Source organism: Oncorhynchus keta, chromosome 19, assembly GCF_023373465.1.
Source record: "Oncorhynchus keta strain PuntledgeMale-10-30-2019 chromosome 19, Oket_V2, whole genome shotgun sequence".
In the NCBI taxonomy this organism is placed as follows: Eukaryota; Metazoa; Chordata; class Actinopteri; order Salmoniformes; family Salmonidae; genus Oncorhynchus; species Oncorhynchus keta.
Genome location: NC_068439.1, coordinates 38,940,344 through 38,957,852, shown reverse-complemented (window position 1 = coordinate 38,957,852; position 17,509 = coordinate 38,940,344). Strand labels below are relative to the sequence as shown.

The following is a 17,509-nucleotide window of genomic DNA, read 5'->3' as shown; positions in this document are numbered from 1 at the left end:
AATGATCGAGTCTGTTTGAAAGGAGTCTGTCACTTAAGTGTAGCCTAATGACATGCATGAATTGATCTACTACTGTAACGGCATCAGAAAGGTAAACGTAATGTTTCTTGAGACGTCTAGCTATATAATCGTTTCTCCTTCGCCTTCTCGAATGTCCTTTTTCTTTTTGCCTTTGAGTTGTGTCAACAAAGGTCGACCTGTACCCCAGAGGAGTGAGGTGAGTTCAGAAACTCAGGAAATGGCATCTGTTTGCAGCACTGCATTGTAGTTAACCAGGCACATACAGTTAACCACTGCCTGCAAATCTCTCAAAATATAATATGTAGGCTAGGAGACAGCCTACCACAGATGCATTCTTGCCACCGATGCAATTGTTAGTCCTTTTACCAGACATGGGGGAGCTTAATACATTCGATAATGCGAAGCATAAATTCACTGATAAGCTATGATGATGTGAGGGACCAGTATGAGGGATTGACGAAAGAAACAGAACACATTTATTAATTGTGTCTTTATTGGGTTACAGGCAAACAGTACTTTGACAACAATGGTAAATAGTATCCAGGTACATGAGTGATTGGTCGATTTCCCAGGCATTGCAGCTGTGCTTTTCCACAGGAATATGAATGTTCCATCCAATGTCAGAAACGTACTTTTTGTATTGGCGTATTCTCGCACTTTTAATAGTGTCTGTCAAATTGTGACTGAGAATTGCTTTTTATTCCTGCATCTCCACCATCAGTCTTTGGGTCAAAATTATTCTTGAGAAAATCATTTAGTTAAACCCGTTCCTGAACTAAAAAAAACTAAAGTATGGATAGTCTCCATAGAGTATCCTTTTAGGTCCAGGAAACCGGCCCATAGTGCATTGATTCTTTTGACATGAAGCTTTCGCAAAAATTCAAACTCAGCTCTCATAGACCACTGTTGTGGGGCAAGTGTGAACTGCCAAGTTCCTGTGCCAACTTTGAGTAACTTTCCTTGCAATTCACGACAAGGAACAGGTTATAAGCAATTTCCTGGGTAATGACTACTTTATTAGTGTCCCCTTTCAGCTGCCTCCGACAACAATGGTTTAGGTCTGCTGAGGCCAACCTAACCCTCTGTGTCTGGGATACTGTCATTGCTAATTATTGACCCAACCTTGCAATGTAAATGCTTGACTGAGTGAATCCCAGACCCCACTGAAGTTCACGAACCAGGAACCATTGCTCATATCAAAATAATCAAGTGTATTTTGTACTTCTTCAGTCACTGCTAGTATCCATTACTGCACTGTGAATTCATCCCATCTGAGAACATAATTGCACATGTTTGTTGTAATTGTGGATGTATAGAGAAAGAGATGCAGAAATAACCAAATTTAATACATTAGAATGACACGCTTATAAATTCATTTACAAGGCTTTTACACTTACAAAATACTGGCTTAAAGAACAACAGCTGTCCCTGAGAAAATGATAGAATAGCGCTTTGTTTTACTGCAAATTCTGTGTGTATAAAAATAAGAAAACTAAAAGTAATAGAAATAATTTGTTTTGACAAATCTTGATAAGAGTCCATTCAGTATCCAGTGCACCTTTAACAAAAGCTGTAAAGAGATATAATAAATACATATTTCATGATAAATATAACAAATAAATAAAGGTACATGTTGCTCTCTCTAGATCTAATATTCAGTGCAAACTTAGTTCACCATCATTGTAAATACATAGCACTGCAATACTGCACAACCCTTTACAACACGGCATATAAATCAGGTTGTTGCATATCATCATCTCGACATGATTTCTTATCACTTGGGCATCGTAGAATAGAGATCATACGTGATGTAACTGAATGAATGATAACTGATGGTTTTTTTTCACAATTCATATTACTGAACCAGATTTTTTTCCCACACAGCCTTTACATAGCAAATGTATTTATTTTAAGCCCCACTGATATAGTTGGGACTATACTATGTTCTCCTCCTCTTCCTCTTCACACTCCCTTCCGCAGCAGTCACAACAGCGGCAGCAGCCACAGCAGTAGCGCCAAAGCCACCGTAGCAACCTGCTGAATGGAGAAGCCTCTGCTCTTACTACGCTCATCTGAGCATCCTCTATCACTGTGTGCTCCTCTGATTGACCCTGGAGCTCCAGTGATGAACTGGCGAATGTCATATCCACTGTGGTTTGCTCTGTTTCTTGACTTATTTCTGCCAGCATACTGTACTCCTCTGTCGTTGAGTCCTCCATCAACCACATTCTCTCTTCTTCTATGGTTAATACCACGTCTGAGGTTTGGACACCTTTGTCACTTGTCTCCAGTGTCTCCATCTCTTTTTCCATATGAACCTGCAGTCTTTCGATCTCTCTGAACATCTCCACTTTTAGCATCTCAAGCTCCTGGTCCTTCTCCTGAAGTTTCCTCCTGCCTCTGTCCCACTCTGTTTGCCGAGCTTGGCTGTCTCTCTCCAACTCTTCCTTCATCGTCTTTAGCTCTTCTTTCTCTCTTTGTATCCTTGTTCTCTGTACCAACTCGTGTCTCTGAATCACTGCTAGTCTTCCCTCTAGATGTTCTTTCATCTCATGAACTCTGTGCTTAATCTTCTCAATCTCCTCCTTTTCTGCCTGAGCCTCCTGACGGATTTTCTCCAAATGATCTCTCTTTGGGAGCCTTTCATCTGTTGCTCTCATTTGTTCGAGATCATCTCTGTCCTTCTTGACCGAGTCCATCGTTTCGCCCTGTGTCTGAAGTGTCTCCACCGCGCTTTGTTCGGGTGCATCCTTTATTTTTTCTGTCTGTGTTGTATCTGAGATGAAGAGAACTTCAACACTCTGTTTCTGAACGCTGCCTTCTCTTTCCTCCAGCGGAGGCGTCTCCATCATTGTTGCACCCTTTCTTTTGTCCATCTTCTCCTTCGGTCTTTCTGTTTCAGCTGCCATGTGTTCCAACTCATCCATCTCCGACCTCGTCTTTCCCAGTTCATCTCTCTCTCTTTCCACCAAGTCCATATTGTTCATCATCTCTTGTCGCTGTCTTTCCATATCAGTCTTAAATTGCTCAAGAGTGTCCCTCTCGTCCCTTAAGACGGCGGTAATTTGTTCAATTTCGCATCTCTGCCGTGTAATCATAGACTTCATTTGTTGCAGGTCATCCTTCTCCCTTTCAATCATGGCCTTGTTAGAGTCTAGTTCTTCTCTCTCACTTTGCATCTTAACGTTCATCAGCTCTAAATACGCCTTCTCTTGCCCCATCTCCTCAATGATTCTCACATTGTCCTCCATTTGCTTTTGTATTTGGATAGCCATTTCCTCTGCACCCTCGTTCTCCATGGTTTCCTCCACAACGTTCTCCAGATCTTGCAGCACTCTCTGGGACTCTATGTTAACCCGTTCGAACCCCTCCGTCTCCCTCCCTGTCTTCTCTTTAATGCCCTTAGTTTCCTCCTTTCTTTCTGTTTCTTTCAGGCGTTCAAGTTCCTCTCTGTCGTGTTTCAGAGTTTCCACCAGGTTGTCTTCCATTTGATCTTTCTGTTCCTCTGTTTCAGCCTTTATCCTCGCCACATCCTCCCTCTCCCTCTTTGTCATTTCAATGATGGCTTCCCCCTCCTCCGTTTGTTTTTGCACGCCAGCAAGCTTCTCTTCCAGTTCATTCTTTTCCACGATCATAGCATTTTGTGTTTTGCCCATCTGTTCTATTTGTCTGTCGATGTCCATTTGAATGTTTTCCAGCTCTTCTTTCTTGACATTTAACTCTTCCATTTGTGTTGCAACGTCATCTCTCTGTACTTGTATTTCAGCATTAATATGCTCTAAATTTTCTTTCATCTTCCCAATATTCTCTTTCATACTCTGCTCTTCCTCTTTCAGTGAAGCCATCAGATTTTTCATTCCATCTTCTTCTCCTTCTAACTGAACCCTTCTTTGTTCCAGCTGACTAATATCAATTTCTGCCGTGTCCTTGGTGTTCTCCAGTTCTTGTATTTCTTTCTCCATTTTCACCTTAATTTGTTCCAAGTCACGTTTCTCCTTTGATGTCATGTCCTTCAGGTTGAATGTTTCTTGTTTCTCTGTCTTTATCTCAGCTTTCAACATTTCCAGTTCAGGGCTCTTTGTCTTGGTATCCTCAATAACATGTTCAATTCCCTCCTGGCCCTTCTGGATTTGAGCAGCCCTGTCCTTAACATTCTCCTTTTCCCTCTTTGTCTCTTCCACGAGGTTGTCTAGATTCTCTGACCGTTTCTGTAAATCATTCTTGATCTTTTCAATCTCAGCCTTCTCATCCTGTATCTTTTGATTGTTCTCCTCTATTTCCTGTCTTTGTTTTCCTATTTCAGACTTCATGGATTCCAACTCATCCCTCTCTATCATTGCCAGCCTGTTGGTTTGTCCCAGGTCCTCTTTCTCTTTGTCTATGTCATGACCTTCAACTTCTTCCATGTCCCCTTTGAGCTGTTCCTCCAAGCTGTCTTCCATGGGCTCTGTCTGTGTTTGTACTTCAGCCTTTATCACAGCTGTTGGTTCCATGATTTTATCCATCTCCTCCCTTTGTTTTTGCAAGGCAGCATTCCTCTCGTCCAGTTGATTCTTTCCCACAAATATGTATTTTCTCATGTCATCATGTTCTACTTTCTGTCTGTCTAGATCAGCTTGAATGTTTTCCAACTCTGCTTTTTTGACATTTAACTCAGCCATTTGGGCTGCAATGTCCTCTCGCTGTAATTGTATTTCAGCATTGATCTGCTCTTGGTTGTCCTTCATCTTCGCGATATCCTCCCTCATTTGTCGTTGTTCTTCTTTCAGTTGTCTCTCTATTACAACCTTTGTCGCTTCCAGCCTTTCCATATCGATCGCTATCTTGATCTTGGTATTATCAATTTCTTCTCTTTCTCTTTCCATCTCAATCTTCATTTGTTCCAGATGTTTCTGATCCTTTAATGCAATGTCCTTGATGTTCTCTGTTTCTTCCTTCTCTACCTCCACTTTTGTCAATTCCAGTACTTGTCTTCTTATCGCGGGTTCTACCATGACACTTTGAATTTCCTCCTTTTCCATCTGGAATTGGACATTCTCCTTTTTGCTCTTCATCTGTAAATCAGCCTTGATGTGTTCCAGCCCACCCTTTTCATCTAGTATATTTTGTTTGTCTTCTTCTATTTCCTTTCTCTGGTTTTGTAGTTCCTCCTTTTCTCTGTAAACATCGGTCCACATGTTTTCCAGCTCTCTCTTTTTGACATCCAACTCTTCCATTTTGCTTTCAATATAATCTCTCTTCAGCTGTATTTCAGTGTCTAGGTTTTCTTTCATCTTCCCGATATCCTCCCTCATTCTTTGGTGTTCCTCCTTCAATTCAGCAATCCGTTTTTCAGATTGATGTTTTCCATTCTCTACCTCAGCCTTTCTACTTTCCAGCTCATCCATATCCAGTTCAATTTTGCCCTTGGTGATATCAATTTCTTCCTTCTCTCTTTCAATCTCAATCGTCATTTGTTCTAGTTTGTCTTTTTCCCTGGAGACCATTTCCTTGATGTTTTCTGTTTCTTGCTTCTCTACTTCAGCCGTTGCTTTCATCAATTCCAGATCAGCTTTCCTTGTCTTGATATCCTCAACAATACTTTCAACTTCCTCCCTTTCCTTCTGAATCTGGAAAGCCATACTTTCAATGTTCTCCTTCTTCCCCATTGTCTCCTCAATGAGGTTTTCCAGGAAATCTGATCGTGTTTGCAACTCCATCTTGATCTGTTCCAGTTCATCCTTTTCATCTTGCATCTTTTGTTTGTCTTGTTGTATTCCTTCCCTTTGATTTTGCATTTCCTCTCTATGTCTGTCGATATCTGTCGTAGCCTTATTCATCTCAGCCTGCTTTACATTCAGCTCCTCCATCTTGCTTTCAATGTCTTCTCTCTGTGGTTGTATTCCTGTGTGGATCTGTTGCAGGTTCTCCGTCATCTTGCAGATTTCCTCCTTCACTCGTTGCCCTTCCTCTTTTAGTTCAGCCACCCAATTTTCTGCTTCATATTTTCGATCCTCCATCTCAACTTTTCTCTGTTCCAGCTCATTCATATCAACTGCAATATTGTCCTTGGTGTTATCCATTTCTTCTCTCTCTCTCTTCATCTCAATCTTCATTTGTTCAAGATCATTCTTTTGCTTTGATAGCACATCCTTGACATTTTCAGTCTCTGATCTCTCGTCCTCTAGTTCAGCTTTCATCAATTCCAGTTCCTCTCTCTGTCTGTTGTTGTTGACTATCAAGTTTTCAATGTCCTCTTTTTCTTTCTGCATTTGGACTATTATATCACCAACATTCTCTTTCTCCCTCGTTGTCTCATCCATGATGTTGTCTAGATGTTCAGATCGTGCCTCTAACTCCATCCTGATCTGTTCCAATTCAATCTTCTCCTTTGTTACCATGTCCTTGATGTTTTCTGTTTCTCGTTTCTCTTTATCCACCTCAGTTTTCATGAATTCCAGTTTCTCTGTCCGTTTGTTGTTCTCCTCGACAACACTTTCAATTTCCTTCCTTTCCTTCTGGACTTGAATAGTCATTATCTCAGCATCTTCTTTCTCCCTCTTTGTTTTCTCCAAAAGGTTTTCTAGATGTGCTGATCGTGTTTCTATCTCCATCTTGATCCTTTCCAGATCATCCTTTTCCTTGATCATCTTTTGTTTGTCTTGTTCAAATTGCTGTCTTTGGTTTTGCATGTCCTTTTTTTGTCTGTCGATATCTGTCATAGCACTTTCCATCTCAGCCTTTTGGACATTCAGCTCCTCCATCTTGCTTCCAATGTCTTCACTCTGTGGTTGTATTTCAGCTTTGATCTGCTCGAGACTGTCTTTCATCTTGCGAATGACTTCCTTCATTCTTTGCTCTTCCTCTTTCAGTTCAGCCATCAACATTTCTGCTTCATATTTATCATTCTCGATCTCAGCTTTTCTCTGTCCCAGCTCATCCATCTCCGTCACCATCTTGCACTTGGTGATCTCAAATTCGTCCCTCTCTCTTTCCATTTCAATCTTAATTTTGTCCATGTTGTCTTTTTCTTTTGAGATAATTTCCATGATATTATCTGTTTCTCTTTTCTTTGTCACAATCTCAGATTCCAACACTTCCTGATTAGCTTTTGCTCTCTTGATATCTTCAATAACACTTTTCATTTCCTCCCTTTCTTTCTGGATTTGTTCTATTTCCTCCAATTGTCCCTGGGTTTCAGACTTCAGCAGATCAAACTCATCTCTTTCTTTCATGGTCAATCCCTTCTTTCTCTCAAAGGCTTCTTTTTCCTTCTGTATCTCCTCCTTTACATCTTCAAGTAGTTGTCTTTCCCTCGTGAGCTTTTCCTTCCAGTCTATTTCCATAGGCTCGGTCTGTGCTTCTTCTTCAGCCTTCAAGCTCGTCAAGTCTTCCCTTTGTCTTTTCATCAGTTCAAGACTGATATCCAATTCCTCTTTCTCCTTAATTATCTTACCTCGCCTCTCTTCCAACTGATCTTTCTCTTTCAGTGTTTCATCCTTCCTGTTGTTCACTTCCTTCTTCTCTCTATCTAGTTCTTCACGCATTTTTTCCAACTCAAGCAATTTTGCATTCAGCTGGTCCTTTTCACTGTCAATTTCATCTCTAAGTCTTTTGATTTCACAACTTTCCTGCTTTAAGATGTCCATCTTCCTTCCTATTTCTTCCCGCATTCCATCCTCTTCCTCTTTGAGCCTAGCCATCTTGTTATCCATGTTGTCTTTTTCTCTCACCATTTCTGCCTCTTTCACTCTCAGTTCACCCATTGAGCTTTCTATCATTTCCTTGTCATTATCCACCTCTAGCAACTGTTTTTTCATGTCCGTCGTCATTTGTTCCAAAAGTTCTTTCTCTTTCCTTTGGTCTTCCATGTGGGATTCTGTCTCCTCTCTCTGTTGCTGTATCTCACTCCTCATTTGTTCCAGCTCCTCTCTCTCCTTTGTTAGCACATCCCGCCTTTCTTCGATGTCTTGTTTCTCTCTTTCAATCTTGTCATTCATGAGTTCCAGTTCGTTCTGCTTTTGTTTGTTCTTTTCCATAAAACCCACCATTTCTTCTCTTTGTTTTTGAGTTTGGATAGCCAGTTCTTCAACCTTCCCCCTCTCCCGTCTTGTCTCGTCCATGACCTGATTTACGTCTTCAGACCGTCTTTCGAACTCAGCTTTGATCTGATCCAGCTTTTCCTTCTCCACACGAATGTCTTGTTTGTTTTGTTCTATTTCCTCCAATTGTCCCTGTGTTTCAGACTTCATCAGATCAAACTCATCTCTTTCTTTCATGGTCAATCCCTTCTTTCTCTCAAAGGCTTCTTTTTCCTTCTGTATCTCCTCCTTTACATCTTCAAGTTGTTGTCTTTCCCTCGTGAGCTTTTCCTTCCAGTCTATTTCCATAGGCTCAGTCTGTGCTTCTGCTTCAGCCTTCAAGCTTGTCAAGTCTTCCTTTGTCTTTTCATCAGTTCAAGACTGATATCCAATTCCTCTTTCTCCTTACTTATCTTACATCGCCTCTCTTCCAACTGATCTTTCTCTTTCAGTGTTTCATCCTTCCTGTCTTTCACTTCCTTCTTCTCTCTATCGAGTTCTTCACGCATTTTTTCCAATTCAAGCAATTTTGCATTCAGCTGGTCCTTTTCACTGTCAATTTCATCTCTAAGTCTTTTGATTTCACAACTTTCCTGCTTTAAGATGTCCATCTTCTTTCCTATTTCTTCCCGCATTCTATCCTCTTCCTCTTTGAGCCTAGCCATCTTGTCATCCATGTTGTCTTTTTCCCTCACCATTTCTGCCTCTTTCACTCTCAGTTCACCCATTGAGCTTTCTATCATTTCCTTGTCATTGTCCACCTCTAGCAACTGTTTTTTCATGTCCGTCGTCATTTGTTCCAAATGTTCTTTCTCTTTCCTTTGGTCTTCCATGTGAGATTCTGTCTCCTCTCTCTGTTGCTGTATCTCACTCCTCATTTGTTGCAGCTCCTCTCTCTCCTTTGTTAGCACATCCCACCTTTCTTCGATGTCTTGTTTCTCTCTTTCAATCTTGTCATTCATGAGTTCCAGTTCGTGCTGCTTTTGTTTGTTCTTTTCCATAAAACCCACCATTTCTTCTCTTTGTTTTTGAGTTTGGATAGCCAGTTCTTCAACCTTCCCCCTCTCCCGTCTTGTCTCGTCCATGACCTGATTTACGTCTTCAGACCGTCTTTCGAACTCAGCTTTGATCTGATCCAGCTTTTCCTTCTCCACACGAATGTCTTGTTTGTTTTGTTCTATTTCCTCCAATTGTCCCTGTGTTTCAGACTTCATCAGATCAAACTCATCTCTTTCTTTCATGGTCAATCCCTTCTTTCTCTCAAAGGCTTCTTTTTCCTTCTGTATCTCCTCCTTTACATCTTCAAGTTGTTGTCTTTCCCTCGTGAGCTTTTCCTTCCAGTCTATTTCCATAGGCTCAGTCTGTGCTTCTGCTTCAGCCTTCAAGCTTGTCAAGTCTTCCCTTTGTCTTTTCATCAGTTCAAGACTGATATCCAATTCCTCTTTCTCCTTACTTATCTTACATCGCCTCTCTTCCAACTGATCTTTCTCTTTCAGTGTTTCATCCTTCCTGTCTTTCACTTCCTTCTTCTCTCTATCTAGTTCTTCACGCATTTTTTCCAACTCAAGCAATTTTGCATTCAGCTGGTCCTTTTCACCGTCAATTTCATCTCTAAGTCTTTTGACTTCACAACTTTCCTGCTTTAAGATGTCCATCTTCCTTCCTATTTCTTCCCGCATTCCATCCTCTTCCTCTTTGAGCCGAGCCATCTTGTTATCCATGTTGTCTTTTTCTCTCACCATTTCTGCCTCTTTCACTCTAAGTTCACCCATTGAGCTTTCTATCATTTCCTTGTCATTATCCACCTCAAGCAACTGTTTTTTCATGTCCGTCGTCATTTGTTCCAAATGTTCTTTCTCTTTCCTTTGGTCTTTCATGTGAGATTCTGTCTCCTCTCTCTGTTGCTGTATCTCACTCCTCATTTGTTCCAGCTCCTCTCTCTCCTTTGTTAGCACATCCCGCCTTTCTTCAATGTCTTGTTTCTCTCTTTCAATCTTGTCTTTCATGAGTTCCAGTTCGTTCTGCTTTTGTTTGTTCTTTTCCATAAAACCCACCATTTCTTCTCTTTGTTTTTGAGTTTGGATAGCCAGTTCTTCAACCTTCCCCCTCTCCAGTCTTGTCTCGTCCATGACCTGATTTACGTCTTCAGACCGTCTTTCGAACTCAGCTTTGATCTGATCCAGCTTTTCCTTCTCCACACGAATGTCTTGTTTGTTTTGTTCTATTTCCTCCAATTGTCCCTGTGTTTCAGACTTCATCAGATCAAACTCATCTCTTTCTTTCATGGTCAATCCCTTCTTTCTCTCAAAGGCTTCTTTTTCCTTCTGTATCTCCTCCTTTACATCTTCAAGTTGTTGTCTTTCCCTCGTGAGCTTTTCCTTCCAGTCTATTTCCATAGGCTCGGTCTGTGCTTCTGCTTCAGCCTTCAAGCTCGTCAAGTCTTCCCTTTGCCTTTTCATCAGTTCAAGACTGATATCCAATTCCTCTTTCTCCTTACTTATCTTACATCGCCTCTCTTCCAACTGATCTTTCTCTTTCAGTGTTTCATCCTTCCTGTCTTTCACTTCCTTCTTCTCTCTATCTAGTTCTTCACGCATTTTTTCCAACTCAAGCAATTTTGCATTCAGCTGGTCCTTTTCACTGTCAATTTCATCTCTAAGTCTTTTGACTTCACAACTTTCCTGCTTTAAGATGTCCATCTTCTTTCCTATTTCTTCCCGCATTCTATCCTCTTCCTCTTTGAGCCTAGCCATCTTGTTATCCATGTTGTCTTTTTCTCTCACCATTTCTGCCTCTTTCACTCTCAGTTCACCCATTGAGCTTTCTATCATTTCCTTGTCATTATCCACCTCAAGCAACTGTTTTTTCATGTCCGTCGTCATTTGTTCCAAATGTTCTTTCTCTTTCCTTTGGTCTTCCATGTGAGATTCTGTCTCCTCTCTCTGTTGCTGTATCTCACTCCTCATTTGTTCCAGCTCCTCTCTCTCCTTTGTTAGCACATCCCGCCTTTCTTCAATGTCTTGTTTCTCTCTTTCAATCTTGTCATTCATGAGTTCCAGTTCGTGCTGCTTTTGTTTGTTCTTTTCCATAAAACCCACCATTTCTTCTCTTTGTTTTTGAGTTTGGATAGCCAGTTCTTCAACCTTCCCCCTCTCCCGTCTTGTCTCGTCCATGACCTGATTTACGTCTTCAGACCGTCTTTCGAACTCAGCTTTGATCTGATCCAGCTTTTCCTTCTCCACACGAATGTCTTGTTTGTTTTGTTCTATTTCCTCCAATTGTCCCTGTGTTTCAGACTTCATCAGATCAAACTCATCTCTTTCTTTCATGGTCAATCCCTTCTTTCTCTCAAAGGCTTCTTTTTCCTTCTGTATCTCCTCCTTTACATCTTCAAGTTGTTGTCTTTCCCTCGTGAGCTTTTCCTTCCAGTCTATTTCCATAGGCTCAGTCTGTGCTTCTGCTTCAGCCTTCAAGCTTGTCAAGTCTTCCCTTTGTCTTTTCATCAGTTCAAGACTGATATCCAATTCCTCTTTCTCCTTACTTATCTTACATCGCCTCTCTTCCAACTGATCTTTCTCTTTCAGTGTTTCATCCTTCCTGTCTTTCACTTCCTTCTTCTCTCTATCTAGTTCTTCACGCATTTTTTCCAACTCAAGCAATTTTGCATTCAGCTGGTCCTTTTCACTGTCAATTTCATCTCTAAGTCTTTTGATTTCACAACTTTCCTGCTTTAAGATGTCCATCTTCCTTCCTATTTCTTCCCGCATTCCATCCTCTTCCTCTTTGAGCCTAGCCATCTTGTCATCCATGTTGTCTTTTTCTCTCACCATTTCTGCCTCTTTCACTCTAAGTTCACCCATTGAGCTTTCTATAATTTCCTTGTCATTATCCACCTCAAGCAACTGTTTTTTCATGTCCGTCGTCATTTGTTCCAAATGTTCTTTCTCTTTCCTTTGGTCTTCCATGTGAGATTCTGTCTCCTCTCTCTGTTGCTGTATCTCACACCTCATTTGTTCCAGCTCCTCTCTCTCCTTTGTTAGCACATCCCACCTTTCTTCAATGTCTTGTTTCTCTCTTTCAATCTTGTCATTCATGAGTTCCAGTTCGTTCTGCTTTTGTTTGTTCCTTTCCATAAAACCCACCATTTCTTCTCTTTGTTTTTGAGTTTGGATAGCCAGTTCTTCAACCTTCCCCCTCTCCCGTCTTGTCTCGTCCATGACCTGATTTACGTCTTCAGACCGTCTTTCGAACTCAGCTTTGATCTGATCCAGCTTTTCCTTCTCCACACGAATGTCTTGTTTGTTTTGTTTTATTTCCTCCAATTGTCCCTGTGTTTCAGACTTCATCAGATCAAACTCATCTCTTTCTTTCATGGTCAATCCCTTCTTTCTCTCAAAGGCTTCTTTTTCCTTCTGTATCTCCTCCTTTACATCTTCAAGTTGTTGTCTTTCCCTCGTGAGCTTTTCCTTCCAGTCTATTTCCATAGGCTCAGTCTGTGCTTCTGCTTCAGCCTTCAAGCTTGTCAAGTCTTCCCTTTGTCTTTTCATCAGTTCAAGACTGATATCCAATTCCTCTTTCTCCTTACTTATCTTACATCGCCTCTCTTCCAACTGATCTTTCTCTTTCAGTGTTTCATCCTTCCTGTCTTTCACTTCCTTCTTCTCTCTATCTAGTTCTTCACGCATTTTTTCCAACTCAAGCAATTTTGCATTCAGCTGGTCCTTTTCACTGTCAATTTCATCTCTAAGTCTTTTGATTTCACAACTTTCCTGCTTTAAGATGTCCATCTTCCTTCCTATTTCTTCCCGCATTCCATCCTCTTCCTCTTTGAGCCTAGCCATCTTGTCATCCATGTTGTCTTTTTCTCTCACCATTTCTGCCTCTTTCACTCTCAGTTCACCCATTGAGCTTTCTATCATTTCCTTGTCATTGTCCACCTCTAGCAACTGTTTTTTCATGTCCGTCGTCATTTGTTCCAAATGTTCTTTCTCTTTCCTTTGGTCTTCCATGTGAGATTCTGTCTCCTCTCTCTGTTGCTGTATCTCACTCCTCATTTGTTCCAGCTCCTCTCTCTCCTTTGTTAGCACATCCCGCCTTTCTTCAATGTCTTGTTTCTCTCTTTCAATCTTGTCATTCATGAGTTCCAGTTCATTCTTCTTTTGTTTGTTCTTTTCCATAAAACCCACCATTTCTTCTCTTTGTTTTTGAGTTTGGATAGCCAGTTCTTCAACCTTCCCCCTCTCCAGTCTTGTCTCGTCCATGACCTGATTTACGTCTTCAGACCGTCTTTCGAACTCAGCTTTGATCTGATCCAGCTTTTCCTTCTCCACACGAATGTCTTGTTTGTTTTGTTCTATTTCCTCCAATTGTCCCTGTGTTTCAGACTTCATCAGATCAAACTCATCTCTTTCTTTCATGGTCAATCCCTTCTTTCTCTCAAAGGCTTCTTTTTCCTTCTGTATCTCCTCCTTTACATCTTCAAGTTGTTGTCTTTCCCTCGTGAGCTTTTCCTTCCAGTCTATTTCCATAGGCTCAGTCTGTGCTTCTGCTTCAGCCTTCAAGCTTGTCAAGTCTTCCCTTTGTCTTTTCATCAGTTCAAGACTGATATCCAATTCCTCTTTCTCCTTACTTATCTTACATCGCCTCTCTTCCAACTGATCTTTCTCTTTCAGTGTTTCATCCTTCCTGTCTTTCACTTCCTTCTTCTCTCTATCGAGTTCTTCACGCATTTTTTCCAATTCAAGCAATTTTGCATTCAGCTGGTCCTTTTCACTGTCAATTTCATCTCTAAGTCTTTTGATTTCACAACTTTCCTGCTTTAAGATGTCCATCTTCTTTCCTATTTCTTCCCGCATTCTATCCTCTTCCTCTTTGAGCCTAGCCATCTTGTCATCCATGTTGTCTTTTTCCCTCACCATTTCTGCCTCTTTCACTCTCAGTTCACCCATTGAGCTTTCTATCATTTCCTTGTCATTGTCCACCTCTAGCAACTGTTTTTTCATGTCCGTCGTCATTTGTTCCAAATGTTCTTTCTCTTTCCTTTGGTCTTCCATGTGAGATTCTGTCTCCTCTCTCTGTTGCTGTATCTCACTCCTCATTTGTTCCAGCTCCTCTCTCTCCTTTGTTAGCACATCCCACCTTTCTTCGATGTCTTGTTTCTCTCTTTCAATCTTGTCATTCATGAGTTCCAGTTCGTGCTGCTTTTGTTTGTTCTTTTCCATAAAACCCACCATTTCTTCTCTTTGTTTTTGAGTTTGGATAGCCAGTTCTTCAACCTTCCCCCTCTCCCGTCTTGTCTCGTCCATGACCTGATTTACGTCTTCAGACCGTCTTTCGAACTCAGCTTTGATCTGATCCAGCTTTTCCTTCTCCACACGAATGTCTTGTTTGTTTTGTTCTATTTCCTCCAATTGTCCCTGTGTTTCAGACTTCATCAGATCAAACTCATCTCTTTCTTTCATGGTCAATCCCTTCTTTCTCTCAAAGGCTTCTTTTTCCTTCTGTATCTCCTCCTTTACATCTTCAAGTTGTTGTCTTTCCCTCGTGAGCTTTTCCTTCCAGTCTATTTCCATAGGCTCAGTCTGTGCTTCTGCTTCAGCCTTCAAGCTTGTCAAGTCTTCCCTTTGTCTTTTCATCAGTTCAAGACTGATATCCAATTCCTCTTTCTCCTTACTTATCTTACATCGCCTCTCTTCCAACTGATCTTTCTCTTTCAGTGTTTCATCCTTCCTGTCTTTCACTTCCTTCTTCTCTCTATCTAGTTCTTCACGCATTTTTTCCAACTCAAGCAATTTTGCATTCAGCTGGTCCTTTTCACCGTCAATTTCATCTCTAAGTCTTTTGATTTCACAACTTTCCTGCTTTAAGATGTCCATCTTCCTTCCTATTTCTTCCCGCATTCCATCCTCTTCCTCTTTGAGCCGAGCCATCTTGTTATCCATGTTGTCTTTTTCTCTCACCATTTCTGCCTCTTTCACTCTCAGTTCACCCATTGAGCTTTCTATCATTTCCTTGTCATTATCCACCTCTAGCAACTGTTTTTTCATGTCCGTCGTCATTTGTTCCAAATGTTCTTTCTCTTTCCTTTGGTCTTTCATGTGAGATTCTGTCTCCTCTCTCTGTTGCTGTATCTCACTCCTCATTTGTTCCAGCTCCTCTCTCTCCTTTGTTAGCACATCCCGCCTTTCTTCAATGTCTTGTTTCTCTCTTTCAATCTTGTCATTCATGAGTTCCAGTTCGTGCTGCTTTTGTTTGTTCTTTTCCATAAAACCCACCATTTCTTCTCTTTGTTTTTGAGTTTGGATAGCCAGTTCTTCAACCTTCCCCCTCTCCCGTCTTGTCTCGTCCATGACCTGATTTACGTCTTCAGACCGTCTTTCGAACTCAGCTTTGATCTGATCCAGCTTTTCCTTCTCCACACGAATGTCTTGTTTGTTTTGTTCTATTTCCTCCAATTGTCCCTGTGTTTCAGACTTCATCAGATCAAACTCATCTCTTTCTTTCATGGTCAATCCCTTCTTTCTCTCAAAGGCTTCTTTTTCCTTCTGTATCTCCTCCTTTACATCTTCAAGTTGTTGTCTTTCCCTCGTGAGCTTTTCCTTCCAGTCTATTTCCATAGGCTCGGTCTGTGCTTCTGCTTCAGCCTTCAAGCTCGTCAAGTCTTCCCTTTGCCTTTTCATCAGTTCAAGACTGATATCCAATTCCTCTTTCTCCTTACTTATCTTACATCGCCTCTCTTCCAACTGATCTTTCTCTTTCAGTGTTTCATCCTTCCTGTCTTTCACTTCCTTCTTCTCTCTATCTAGTTCTTCACGCATTTTTTCCAACTCAAGCAATTTTGCATTCAGCTGGTCCTTTTCACTGTCAATTTCATCTCTAAGTCTTTTGACTTCACAACTTTCCTGCTTTAAGATGTCCATCTTCTTTCCTATTTCTTCCCGCATTCTATCCTCTTCCTCTTTGAGCCTAGCCATCTTGTTATCCATGTTGTCTTTTTCTCTCACCATTTCTGCCTCTTTCACTCTCAGTTCACCCATTGAGCTTTCTATCATTTCCTTGTCATTGTCCACCTCTAGCAACTGTTTTTTCATGTCCGTCGTCATTTGTTCCAAATGTTCTTTCTCTTTCCTTTGGTCTTCCATGTGAGATTCTGTCTCCTCTCTCTGTTGCTGTATCTCACTCCTCATTTGTTCCAGCTCCTCTCTCTCCTTTGTTAGCACATCCCACCTTTCTTCGATGTCTTGTTTCTCTCTTTCAATCTTGTCATTCATGAGTTCCAGTTCGTGCTGCTTTTGTTTGTTCTTTTCCATAAAACCCACCATTTCTTCTCTTTGTTTTTGAGTTTGGATAGCCAGTTCTTCAACCTTCCCCCTCTCCCGTCTTGTCTCGTCCATGACCTGATTTACGTCTTCAGACCGTCTTTCGAACTCAGCTTTGATCTGATCCAGCTTTTCCTTCTCCACACGAATGTCTTGTTTGTTTTGTTCTATTTCCTCCAATTGTCCCTGTGTTTCAGACTTCATCAGATCAAACTCATCTCTTTCTTTCATGGTCAATCCCTTCTTTCTCTCAAAGGCTTCTTTTTCCTTCTGTATCTCCTCCTTTACATCTTCAAGTTGTTGTCTTTCCCTCGTGAGCTTTTCCTTCCAGTCTATTTCCATAGGCTCAGTCTGTGCTTCTGCTTCAGCCTTCAAGCTTGTCAAGTCTTCCCTTTGTCTTTTCATCAGTTCAAGACTGATATCCAATTCCTCTTTCTCCTTACTTATCTTACATCGCCTCTCTTCCAACTGATCTTTCTCTTTCAGTGTTTCATCCTTCCTGTCTTTCACTTCCTTCTTCTCTCTATCTAGTTCTTCACGCATTTTTTCCAACTCAAGCAATTTTGCATTCAGCTGGTCCTTTTCACTGTCAATTTCATCTCTAAGTCTTTTGACTTCACAACTTTCCTGCTTTAAGATGTCCATCTTCCTTCCTATTTCTTCCCGCATTCCATCCTCTTCCTCTTTGAGCCGAGCCATCTTGTTATCCATGTTGTCTTTTTCTCTCACCATTTCTGCCTCTTTCACTCTCAGTTCACCCATTGAGCTTTCTATCATTTCCTTGTCATTATCCACCTCTAGCAACTGTTTTTTCATGTCCGTCGTCATTTGTTCCAAATGTTCTTTCTCTTTCCTTTGGTCTTCCATGTGAGATTCTGTCTCCTCTCTCTGTTGCTGTATCTCACTCCTCATTTGTTCCAGCTCCTCTCTCTCCTTTGTTAGCACATCCCGCCTTTCTTCAATGTCTTGTTTCTCTCTTTCAATCTTGTCATTCATGAGTTCCAGTTCGTTCTGCTTTTGTTTGTTCTTTTCCATAAAACCCACCATTTCTTCTCTTTGTTTTTGAGTTTGGATAGCCAGTTCTTCAACCTTCCCCTCTCCAGTCTTGTC

The 17,509-nt window shown here is 41.1% G+C and overlaps 1 protein-coding gene across 34 annotated transcripts in view; it reads right to left on the bottom strand.

Annotated features, from left to right (window-relative positions):
- Positions 1-1,346: 1,346 nt before the first annotated feature.
- LOC118398249 (golgin subfamily B member 1-like) overlaps positions 1,347-17,509 on the bottom strand; it is a 51,045-nt gene continuing 34,882 nt past the window's right edge. For 10 of the 34 annotated variants that reach the window (XM_052470521.1, XM_052470503.1, XM_052470509.1 and 7 more), the window contains 3 exons: positions 12,132-12,301; positions 10,181-11,087; positions 1,347-8,093 (listed from right to left, as the gene is read on the bottom strand). In XM_052470521.1, coding sequence (XP_052326481.1) covers positions 1,956-8,093; positions 10,181-11,087; positions 12,132-12,301 — 7,215 coding nt within the window. In that variant the 3' untranslated portion in view covers positions 1,347-1,955. Of the gene's footprint in view, positions 8,094-9,886; positions 10,044-10,180; positions 11,088-11,974; positions 12,915-13,018; positions 15,264-16,150; positions 17,489-17,509 lie in introns of all 34 variants that reach the window. The other 24 variants (XM_052470519.1, XM_052470517.1, XM_052470493.1 and 21 more) reach the window with 23 other exon arrangements.